The following is a 12,415-nucleotide window of genomic DNA, read 5'->3' as shown; positions in this document are numbered from 1 at the left end:
ATAAATCTGGACCATGTGTGGACTTATTGGTAAAGGAGAATATTGTCTGGATCTCTTTATGAATAAGTTCCCACTGATGGGCTTATTTGTAATATGCCCATTTTAATATTCGTATCAATGTGTTCTATTGAAGTGGCGATTCCTTTAGGGTTTATTGAGTTGGAAGAAAAAAAAATTCTAGGGTTTATCAGAAGACGAAGAAGATGGACATAATATCCGAGTTGCCGGATGACGTGTTGCGCAAGATACTGTATTTCCTCTCGCAAGAGGAAGCTGCTCGAACATCGGTCTTGTCCAAACCATGGCGCTACATTTGGTGCACGCGCCCGAATCTTGATTTTTCATACACGCCACCTACGATGGGCGTAGACTACAATAGATTCCGTGCCGAAAACAAGATAAAGAAGCAAGAATTTATATCCGCCATGGATGCTACTTTACGGCGATACCGCGACAATCAAAGTGCGTGCGCGGAGGAGTTTCGTCTTTCTATGTCGCTCGACAATTCGAATTACGATCCGGATCGCGTGTCCGTTTCGTTTTTAGAAAAATGGGTCCCGTCGCTCGTGAATATGGTTACGAAGGAATTCCATCTCTCGATTGTTTCGGAGCGATATCCGGGTCGGGTCGAACTCCCCCCCGTGGTGTGGGGATGCGAACCCCTCCGATATTTGTACTTGGAAAAATTCTTGTTGGACCAAAAGGCTATTGAAAGGATAGTGCCCCTCAAGAATTTGAAATCACTTGGTCTCCAAGAAATCTTGATCGAGGACGATACAATTTTCGGGAAAATAATCTCGAACTGCCCCTCGATCGAGAATTTAGACGTCCACGGGTTTCTAAGCTTGAAAACAATTAAGGTGAGTGATGATGATCTTCACAATCTCAAGAATGTGAATTTTTCTTTCGATACGGTATTGCGTGACGTGCTTAGGGAACTTCGCATCATCGAAATCCACCACTCGTCTCTTGAAACCATCAATATCGGAAACGCGAATATTTGTTTCGGCGAAGGAGCGGGATTTCTTAATCTGAAATATTTAAATCTCGGGGGTGTCAAATCGCCACTGGGCCACTTGTCGTCGTATAAATTCCCGAGCCTCGAAAACTTGGAATTTCACGATTGCGATGGACTCAAAGGAAGTGAGGTATTATTTATAGACGCACCGAATATAGTCTACTTTGAATTTTCCGGAGAATTTATCCCGTCCATCTCTATTGCGACGACTTCCGAAGAGTGGGAATCGTGTATAGACATACCGTACGTGCCTGGGAATAATAACGATGATCCTTTGTCGTTTTTCGTCAAGCTAAAACAACTGCTCGAGTCGTTATCCGACTCCGAAATTTATCTGACGGGCAATCATTCCATGCATTTTAACGACTATGTAATCCTGGAAAATATTCACAACGGTTGCGACGGTGGTAACAAATACGTTGTGGTGGAGAATTTGATTTTGAATTTTCATTTATCTTCGGTTATTCCGTCTCTCTTAAATCGTTTTCTTAGTATCTGTCGGCCGAGAAACGTCGTCAATTGTAACTTAGATCAATTGGAAAACAACAACAAGTCGTGGTGGTTTCGGGATTTAGAGGAAGCGAAATTGGAGGCTTACGATATTAGTCAAGGCAAATGGCACGCGACGACTTTATCGGAATTGCCGAATTACGACGACAGCGAATACTACGATACTCGCATTGCATTGAAATGGAGAGAAAGTTAGTTTGTGATTTTTTTGGAATTATTCATTTTTTTTAGAATAATTGGTTAGTTTTCTTTATTATTGTCTAATAATGCATTGCATTGTCTTTTGAACATTTGATGCACTAATCAACTTTATATTAAACACACACTTCATTTCTTGATATTATATTGCTAATTTATCATTATTTATTGAGTATATCTTAAATTATCTTTAGATAAGGTGATCATTACATGTGGAAATTTAGGTACAAATGTATAATAGAGTCCATCGTATGATCGTGCAATTTTCTTTGTTTGGGGCAAAGCGCAAAAACGGCAAAAGCAAGGGGTACGATCGTGCAATTTCTTTTTTTGGGGGGCAAAGCACAAAAACGGCAAAAGTACGGGGGCAAAGTGCACTTAATTATAGATACGATAATGTGTATTTCTTTAGATTAATGTAAACACAGTAATGTATGTAGTGTGTGCGCAGAAGTGCTCTTGTGTGCAACGTGTGTAGTGTGTGCATAAGGTGGGGTTTGCATAAGCTTTTTGAAAATGATTATGAGTTTTTATTTGCTCATAATTTGTTTTTACGTGTTTGCAAAATCAATTTTTGTTTTTGCTTCTCTTAAAATAATCTGTTTTAAGCTATTTTTTTTAAAAGCACCCCTAACACTGTTTTTTCTATTTAAGTTCATTTTCCGGAATATTTGCAAGCACCCCCAACTTTTAGAAATAAACACTTAAAACTGACTTAACTCACAATCACTAACTTCTATTTTTAAATAATCATTTGCAAACACCACCTAAGTCCTTTTATGTGCAACGTGTGTTATAGTTATACCTATAATTATTAATTTTTTTATGTTTTTTAACAGACCTATGAATATTATTAATAAGTTTTGAAGATTTACAAGACCTTAAATCAAATTAGGCATAAACTATTTGAGAGTGTAAAACTATTAAATGTTTAAATTATAATAAGAAGAACTATTTTTTTTAATTGTTTTTTCTTTATTTCCATGGAGGAAAAAAATAAGTTAAATTGTTATTTTCTTCAACATCCAACCTAAATTTGAGTGCAGAAAATGCGAAAAATAAATATCACACCTAATTACTAAAAAAACTATATTTTGTTACAAATAAAATAAAATTGATTTTTATCATTAAAGAATGATTTTATTTTTTCTTTTATCTTTTGTAAAATAGATCACGATGTGGAATCCTAAAAGAAGGAAAATACTTAAATACGGCAAGAAAGGAATTCTATGCAAGTCTTACCTTTGTAGAGTTATAACTTAAATGAATTACAAACTAATCGAAATACTTACCAGTTACCTCTATAAAAAAGTTTATTTATTTATTTATGGATTAAATACAATTTGCACCCCTAAAGTTTACCATTTGTAAATCCTAATTATAAATGATTAAATCCTAAAAAAAATTGTCAACTCAATAAATAAATAAAGGGTTAAATATATACACTTTGCACCCTAAAGTATAGTATATGTGACATTTACTCCCTTAAAACATCATTTGTAATACTTACCCCATCAACATCAATTATTTTATATTTTAAATTTTAAAACATAATAAACATCACAATCTAATAATTATTGGACCGTAAAAAATTGAAAACTAACTAAAATTAAATTGTGCTTGAGGTGAGTAAGTGTTACAAATTATACCTTAAGGGGGTAAGTGTTACATATGTTATACTTCAGGGGTGCAAAGTGTATTTAACCCTTTATTTATTGAGGTGGCAAACTTTTTTAGGGTTTATAATTAGGGTTTATAGAGTTGGAAAAAAAACCCTATAAGAACGTGTGATGTGATTAATTGAGCCGACCGATACTTACAGACTATTAGGGTTTACTGAATTTACAAAAAAAAAAAAAGAAAGAAAAAAAAAACCCTAGGGTTTCGAGAGCTATGGTGAAAAAAATGGACAGGATATCCGAGTTGCCGAAAGACGTATTGCGCAAGATACTATATTTCCTGTCGCAAGAGGAAGCTGCTCGAACCTCGATCTTGTCCAAACCATGGCGTTACATTTGGTGCACACGCCCGAATCTTGATTTTTCATATGCGCCACCTCCGAGGGAGGGAAACAATTCTCACGGCGGCGTTCGAAATAAAATAAATAAAGATGAATTTCTATCGATTGTCGACAATGCTTTACGGCGATGCCATGATCAAAATGTGTGCGTGGAGGAATTTCGTCTTTCTACATCGCTCGGCGATTTGGATCACGAATCCGCTTCGTTTCTCGAGAAGTGGGCCGAGTTATTATCAAATATGGGTACGAAGAAATTCGATCTCTCTCTTCTCTCGGATCACGCCCCGGGTCGGGTCGAACTGCCACCTGTCGTGTTTGGATCCGAATCTCTCCAACGTTTGCATGTGGAAAGATTCGTGTTGGATGAAAAGGCTATTGAAAGATTAGTACCCCTCAAGCATCTAAAATCACTTAGTCTCCAAGAAATAGTAATTCAGGACGAGGTCGTTTTCGGAAAAATAATCGCGAATTGTCCCTTGATCGAAAATTTAGATGTTCAAGGACTCGTAACCTCGAATATAATTAAGGTGGATGATCTTCGCAATCTCAAGAAATTGAAATTCCATTCCGACGTGTTGCGTCTAAAATCCGGCGAGCAACTTTGCAGCATCGAAATCCATCGCCCGTCGTCTCTCGAAACCCTAAAAATCCAAACGGGCAATATTTCGTTGAACAAAGGAGCCGAATTTCTTAATCTGAAGAAATTATATCTCTCGTACGTCGAATCTCCATTGGACCACTTGTCGTCGTGTAAATTTCCGAGCCTCGAGTACTTGAAATTCAACGGTTGCAATGGACTCAAAGGAATTCGGGTATTCATCGACGCGCCGAAATTGGTCTATTTTGAATACACAGAAAAATTCGTTCCGTCCATCTATATCGCAACGGCTTCCGAAGAGTGGAAATCGAGCGTGAACTTATGGTACAAGCCTTCGAACGATCCCCCTTCGTTGTTTTTCCCCAGGCTAAAAGAATTGCTCGAGTCATTAAGCCAATCGAAAATTTATCTGAACCTTACTCGTGCCATGCATTATAACAACGAGCCCTACGTAATCCCGGAAAATATCCAGAATGGTTGCGATGGCGATAAATACGTTGCGGTGGAGAGCTTGAATTTTTTTCTATGTTTGCCTTCTTTTCGGTATATTTTGAATGGTTTTTTTGGTATTTGTCGGCCAAGATACGTCGTCGGTGAGTCCCGATACTGCGGCGATTGGGACTGGAAAACGGGAGTTACCGAGTGTTTGTGGAAGATTCTAATTGTGGAGAGAGAAAGTCAAGAAGAATGGTTCCGAGATTTGGAGGAAGCGAGATTGGAGATTTGTGGTCTCTCTAATAGAGACGAATGGCGTTCGATAACTTTTTCGGAATTGTCGAATTATGACCATAGTGAATATCATACTCGCTATGCTTTGAAATGGAGAGGAAATTAGTATATTGGCACCGTATCTACATTCGATTGGAGTCGAGTGAAGCTTCTGATTCGATTCGAGTCGAGTGAAGCTTCTGAGTCATGTTGATTTATTTAACTTTCTTATTCGATTTTTTTTTCACAGTAATTCAGATTTGTTTTTTTTTTTTTTTGATGAGATATTGCGTTGTGTTATTGTCTAATAATTGAGTATCTCACTTTATTTCTTTGACATTACATTGCAAGTATAAAATTATCCTCTAATTATTCAGTTTCTTGAAAATTATCTTTAGATTATATACTCATTACACGTATGTAATATAAATAAATAATTCATCTTATCGGTGAATCTATGTGCTAACTTAATATAAACAGCAAAGAAATAATACAGAACAACCAAGCGTTTGTAGTCCAACGGTTAGGATAATTGCCTTCCAAGCAATAGACCCGGGTTCGACTCCCGGCAGACGCACATTTTAAATATTTTTACTTCGCCTTTTTTAATCCCGGTAACCGGGTTCGACTCCCTGCAGATGCAATAATATGCCATTTTATTATTTTTACAAAGTTTTGTGCACTGTTTTCTGAAGATAGAAGTTTTGTCCAAAGCCACTATCCGAAATTTCATCCTTTACTGACAAATGCAATCAAAATCTAAGAATTATAAAATCAATGAACTTCCCAATCAATAGAAGAGAAACGAAAGCAGATGATGCCGGCGTCGACAGAATCGAAGAGAGCCAAACTGGGAGACTCTAACTCCGACAAATCTGGTTCTTAGTCGGACATGGATATTTCGAATTTATTTAGGGAGATTTAACACAGGATTTTAAGGGAAAATATTTATAATTTTGTCCCCAAATATTTCTCTTTCCACTCATTCAAACAAACCGCCGGAATGTTCAGCTATACAAATGCACACAATTTTTCGGGAAAGAAAAAAAACAACAAAAGCTCAAGAGATTATAAGTAAACCAGAAAAAAACTATCCCCATTCTTGATTCTTGCCTGATTTTTTATTCCTTAATGAATTTAAAATCTTCAAAATAAAAAGAATTTAGTTGCCAACTTAGCCAAATTCTTATACTATTGAAGATTACTACCAAAAGTTGTCTCAGAAATACCGAATTCGCATCGAATTGCATCGGAATCGAAAATTTTGCTATGGAGGAAAACAAATACAGATAATTAATTGATTCAAAAAAAAAAAAAAAATAATCAACAAACTGTGGCATCATAAACATCGAGAATCAGATAACCTACAACTACAAGAGAATGCAGATAAAAGGAAGATTTTTTAACAACAATAAAAAAAGCTTTTTTTTAATAATTATATATCTCCCTCTCTTAATTCATCGTTTTAAACCTCAAAAGACCACGCGGAACTGAGGAGCGTCGGAGCCACTCGCGGAGAGAATCTCCCATCGGCAGGGCTCGAGTTCTTCGGAGACGGGACAGTATCCGGCGAGAGTCACCTTATCGGCGGACGCCGCCACCGAGCCGAACTCAAAAACCGACACGTCGACTGCCGGCGGGTCGGGTCTTCGGACCTCCACTGCCCCGTTCATGCCTGGCACCCCCACGGATTCGGATTTCGGGTCGAGTTTCGTGGTTCGGACCGATTCTTCCTTCTTCGTGGTGCTATTATTCCCTTTGTTGAAGAACCAAGATAGGATTCCCATGGCTAATAGATTCGATTTGCAGAAGTTAGGGTTTTGCTTTATCTGAAATCTCTTCACTGGAATTATTTGAATAATTATGAAATAATAATTATTTATTTTATGGACCAAAATGTAAAATCATATTATACGGGGAAAGCCCAGTATAAAAAATTGAAGCCCAATTTACTTATTATTTGTCGGGAGAATTACACTATTGGTCCCTCATGTGTGGACTAATTCTACTTTTGGTTCCTATAGTTTAAATTAATCAAAGTTCACCTCCAAAGTTCATTTTTTAACATTTCTGGTCCCCACCATTACATGTCCGTTAGCATGTAACCGAGAACACTATTCTAGTGCCAAAACTAATATTTATTTTAATATATTAGAAATTTAAAATAATTAGAAATTTAATATATATACTATTTATAGTTAAATTTTTAATATTAAGTAAAATGAAATTTTTTTAGTTCATTTTTTTATTAAAAATTTAATCATAAGTAGTATAATTGTAATAATATTAAGTATAATTAAAAATAATTTTTTTTAGTTAATTTATTTTTTTTATTATTAAAATTTTAATTATAACTAGTATGATTATAATAATATTAAGGATTATTAAAAATAATTTATTTCATTAATTTATTTTGTTATTATATGTAGTATAATTAAAAGTAATATTAAGTATGATTAAAAATATTTTTTTTAGTTAATTTCTTTTTTATTATAACAAAATAATTATAAGCAGTATAATTATAATAATATAAAGTATAATAAAAAAAATTGTTTGGTTAATTTATTTATTTTTATTAAAAAATTAATTATATATAGTATATTTAAATTTTTAATTATTTTCCAGTCCAAAAAACATTCAATTTCAATTTTGTTTTCAAATAGTGTTCTCCATTAATTGCTAAAGGGCATGTACCCGAGCGGACCGAAAGTGTTTAAAATTGAATTTTGGAGGCGAACTTTATTCAGTTTGGACGATGGGGACCAAAAGTGGAATCAGAACAAACATGAGTGGCCAAAAATGTAATTCTCCCATTGTTTGTCACTCTAAAATTGGAAAAATATAGTTTTCGCCCCTCAAGTTTGATTATTTTACATTTGGTCCTCCCTATTTACGAAAACCACATTTGACCCCTCAAGTTTCGAAAATTAAATACTTTTAGTCCTTGGGTCAAACGGAAAAGAATTGATTTTTTATTCTTATTATAGATAGACACAGGGTTTTTAACAAATAATAACGAGGCATAAACCCTTACGCCGATTTTCTGTCTCGCTTCCAAAGCAGACACCGATTTCCATCCCTACCGCCGCCGCCGCCGTTCACCCCGCCGCCGCCTCCCGCCGGACGACGCCGCTCATCTTCTCTCTCGTTGCCGATACGAGACTGGTAAAAGAAGTGCCAGAAAATGGGAATATTCGAACCGTTTCGAGCAATTGGATACATAACAACTCACGTGCCGTTCTCCGTTCAGCGTCTCGGCACCGAAACATTCGTCACCGTCAGCGTCGGAAAAGCCTTCCAAGTTTACAACGTATTCACTTGCTTCTTACTAATTTTACAAATTCTTTTCCTAAAAATAAAAATAATTTTTACAATTGTTTTTGGGGATTAGGTTTCCATTTATTTATCCACGATGAATCTAACATTGTTTAATTTATTTTCTGGCAGTGTGCAAAGCTCACTCTTGTACTCGTGGGTAAGCATCGTACCTCTTTACTACAGTGAAGTTAGAGTTTCGATTTTCGATTCCGAAACCAAATAAATTGTATTATCTTAAATTTCGATGTGTTTCTTATGACTAAATGTTGATTCTTATGGTTTGGTTAATCTGAAGTAGTATTTGATTTTGATTTTGATTTTGTGTTGTCTGGTAGTTTTTTTACAGTCGATTTCGATTTATATACTGAGCTAGATTGTTAATTTGATGTTGATAATGCAGGTCCTCAACTGCCGAAGAAGATACGAGCTTTGGCCTCGCATCGTGAATATACATTTGCAGCATTCGGACGTAATATCGCTGTTTTCAGACGTGCTCATCAGGTATGTGGTGATAAAAATATTAATTACCAAGTATTACATCTTCGACGTAGCTCATGTTCGTATTTATGATTATTCAAGTTGATGTAATTGTTTCTATATAATTTTATTTGAAAATTAGTTTGTAGAAGACAAAATGTCCTGGAAGAACATCTTAGTTAATATATGGCCTAATTTGCGTATGTCGTTTTACCCATTACATGATAATTTTAGCACTAACGAAGTTAAGAGGACATAGTTCTCGTTGGACTAAATTATTGCATCTACTTAATTGAGTTGTTATTAAGAAATATGGTTATTGTGAGTCAGCTTCTCATTCGTGTGTGAGAATTGGTTTGAATTGAAGCAGTGTTATAAAAGGTTTTGGACATACTGTCATGATAATCTTAAGCTTCTCTATGTATCTGTTGATTTTGTTCGACATGAACTGAAGAAACGTACTTCTTACTTCTTTACAGGTGGCAACATGGGAAAGCCATACTGCTAAGGTTAATCAATTGCTTCTTTTCGGTGAACACATATTGAGCATCGATGTCAAAGGCAACATATTCATCTGGGCTTTTAAAGGGATAACCGAGAATCTTTCTCCAGTCGGACATATTTTACTCGAACGCAACTTCACACCAAGCTGCATAATGCATCCAGATACTTATTTAAACAAGGTACCGTATTTTTTCTCGCACTAGTTTTAGTTTCTTTAAAAAACCTCTTCTCACCAAAAATGCATTCGTAAAACAGGTCATTCTTGGAAGTCAACAAGGTTCTTTGCAACTATGGAACATCAGTACCAAGACAAAGCTTTTCGACTTCAAAGGCTGGAATTCAGCCATATCCTGCACCGTTTCATCGCCCGCACTAGACGTTATAGCCGTTGGCTGTTCAGACGGAAAGATTCACGTCCACAATATCCGATACGACGAAGAGATTGTCACCTTCACACATTCCAATCGAGGCGCAGTGACTGCTCTATCTTTCAGCACGGATGGTCAGCCTCTCCTAGCATCTGGTGGTTCATCTGGTGTCATAAGTATATGGAATCTTGAGAAGAAAAGACTCCATACTGTAATCGGAGAAGCCCACGACTGCGCTATAGTCTCCCTCCACTTCTTCGCGAACGAGCCGGTGCTCATGAGTTCATCGGCGGATAATTCGATAAAAATGTGGATTTTCGACACAACAGATGGAGATCCACGTCTTCTACGTTTTAGGAGTGGGCATAGTGCCCCTCCTCTCTGTATAAGATTCTATGCCAACGGAAGGCATATTCTTTCCGCAGGCCAGGATCGAGCCTTTCGTCTTTTCTCAGTCATCCAAGACCAGCAGAGCAGAGAGCTCTCTCAACGCCACGTGGCAAAAAGAGCCAAGAAACTGAAAATAAAGGAGGCCGAGATCAAACTGAAGCCTGTGATTGCATTCGATGTTGCCGAAATACGAGAACGCGATTGGTGCAATGTGGTGACGTGCCACATGGACACTCCACAAGCGTACGTTTGGAGGCTGCAGAACTTCGTGATCGGAGAGCATATTCTGTCTCCCTGCCCGGAATATCCAACTCCGGTGAAGGCGTGCGCCATCAGCGCGTGCGGCAATTTCGCTGTGGTGGGGACCGCCGGCGGTTGGATCGAGCGGTTCAATCTTCAGTCGGGGATCAGTCGAGGCAGTTACACCGATGCTTCAGAAAGAAAACGTGGGGCCCATGGTGGTGAAGTGGTGGGCGTGGCTTGTGATTCGACCAATACTGTACTGATAAGTGGCGGCTTTAACGGAGATGTGAAAGTTTGGGACTTTAAGGGGCGTGGGTTAAAATCGAGGTGGGAAATAGGATGTTCGTTGGTCAAGATTGTATACCACCGTTACAACGGTCTTTTAGCTACTGTGGCCGATGATTTGGTTATTCGATTGTTTGATGTTGTTGCACTGAAGATGGTTAGGAAATTCGAAGGTCACTCGGATCGGATAACCGATGTGTGCTTTAGTGAAGATGGAAAGTGGCTTTTGTCTTCCAGCATGGATGGGACAATTAGAATATGGGATGTGATCTTAGCTCGACAAATAGATGCTATACATGTTGACGTGTCTGTAACTGGACTGTCTCTATCTCCGAATATGGATGTTTTAGCTACAACTCATGTCGATCAAAATGGGGTTTATTTATGGGTTAATCAGACAATGTTTTCTGCCCCTACTAATAAAGTTGGTTCCTATGGGAGTGGCAAAGCAATCGTGAGTGTCGATTTGCCATCTGTCTCTTCTACGGAGAAGAAATCTCTGGATAATGATTTTGACAAAGCTGTAATAATCCCTCAAGAAGTGGAAGATTCTTCGGACTTGTCGGTTTTAAGTAAACAGATACCTGATCTTGTTACTCTTTCTTTGTTGCCCAAGAGTCAGTGGCAAAGCTTGATAAATTTGGATATTATTAAAGAGAGGAACAAACCGATCGAGCCACCGAAAAAACCCGAAAAGGCTCCCTTTTTCTTGCCTTCAATTCCGTCTCTCTCTGGAGAGATTTTGTTTAAGCCTAGAGAATCTGGTGAAGAAGAGAAGGATTCACAAGGCGGTGAAACGGAAAAGTCGAAGAGAAAAGCTGATTTTCCATTATCCCAGTTTTTACAATACCTTCAATCTGCGGCTGATGCAGATAATTGTAAGTTCCCATTTCATAAATATTTTATTATTTTAAAGAGATTAAATTGCTTTTACCGCAGAAATTTGATTTTTTTTTTTCGTTCGTATGCGGTTGAATATGTGCAGTTGCAGCATTTACAGAGTATATTAAAGAATTATCTCCTTCAACATTGGATATGGAACTTAGGATGCTTCAGATTATAGATGATGATGACGAGGAAGAAACCAGCAAAAGACCCGAACTACATTTCATTGAACTTCTGCTGGATTACTTTATACATGAAATATCGTGCAGAAATAATTACGAGTTTATACAGGCTATAATCCGATTATTCTTAAAGGTACCTTTTTCTGAAATATCATTAGCACCCCTTAGTAATTTTACTATAGTTTCTGGACAAGGATTCTTGAATAATTAAAATATTTTATAAAATAAATATATTTTTACAAGATTAATCCATTTTTGCTTCTCTTTTTTTTTAATGATTGTATTTTGGGCTTCATGTAATGCAATTTTTTGGGTTATGAACAGATTCACGGTGAAAGTGTAAGGCGCCAGGCCGTTTTACAGGAAAAAGCGCAGAAGCTTCTTGAAATTCATTCGGGAGTGTGGCAGAAAATAGATAAGTTATTTCAGAGCACGAGATGTATGGTTTCGTTTCTTAGCAACTCGCAGTTTTGAGTATTTATATTACAAGTTTTGCTGTAATTCGAAATCGATTTTGTTTAAATTTTGTGGTGTAATATGATGGTATCACAGTTGTTTTTGCTCTTTTAAATTTCTATAGCTTCTTTTGTATTAGTAAGGATTATAATTGTTGGATTATTACATCTGTGTCGGTACGGTTCTTCCATTTTTATTTTGCTATTTTCCGTGTTCTTTAAGTACCTATTTTTATTTTGCTCTGGATAAATATTT

At 36.8% G+C, this 12,415-nt stretch overlaps 3 protein-coding genes and 1 non-coding gene across 4 annotated transcripts; 3 read left to right on the top strand and 1 right to left on the bottom strand.

The window, feature by feature from the left end:
- Positions 1-3,619: 3,619 nt before the first annotated feature.
- LOC105951724 (F-box/LRR-repeat protein At3g26922) lies at positions 3,620-5,179 on the top strand. The gene has a single exon (XM_012975177.2). It carries the CDS (start codon positions 3,620-3,622, stop codon positions 5,177-5,179), a length of 1,560 nt encoding a protein of 519 aa, XP_012830631.2.
- A 378-nt stretch (positions 5,180-5,557) lies between these two features.
- On the top strand, positions 5,558-5,629 carry TRNAG-UCC (transfer RNA glycine (anticodon UCC)). The gene has a single exon. It is a non-coding gene; the product is annotated as a tRNA-Gly (tRNA).
- A 699-nt stretch (positions 5,630-6,328) lies between these two features.
- On the bottom strand, positions 6,329-6,935 carry LOC105951820 (allyl alcohol dehydrogenase-like protein). Its single transcript, XM_012975277.2, has one exon. It carries the CDS (start codon positions 6,837-6,839, stop codon positions 6,525-6,527), a length of 315 nt encoding a protein of 104 aa, XP_012830731.2. The 5' UTR covers positions 6,840-6,935; the 3' UTR covers positions 6,329-6,524.
- A 1,072-nt stretch (positions 6,936-8,007) lies between these two features.
- Positions 8,008-12,364, top strand: LOC105951821 (transducin family protein / WD-40 repeat family protein). The gene is made up of 7 exons (XM_012975278.2): positions 8,008-8,362; positions 8,500-8,527; positions 8,771-8,871; positions 9,327-9,530; positions 9,607-11,515; positions 11,623-11,837; positions 12,029-12,364. Exons 1-7 carry the CDS (start codon positions 8,237-8,239, stop codon positions 12,176-12,178), a joined length of 2,733 nt encoding a protein of 910 aa, XP_012830732.2. The 5' UTR covers positions 8,008-8,236; the 3' UTR covers positions 12,179-12,364.
- Positions 12,365-12,415: the final 51 nt, after the last annotated feature.

This window comes from Erythranthe guttata, chromosome 14, assembly GCF_056151865.1.
Source record: "Erythranthe guttata isolate IM_541 chromosome 14, IM_541, whole genome shotgun sequence".
Lineage (NCBI taxonomy): Eukaryota > Viridiplantae > Streptophyta > Magnoliopsida > Lamiales > Phrymaceae > Erythranthe > Erythranthe guttata.
The sequence above is the reverse complement of the archived record's forward strand: the minus strand, read 5'-3'. Positions and strand labels throughout refer to the sequence as shown.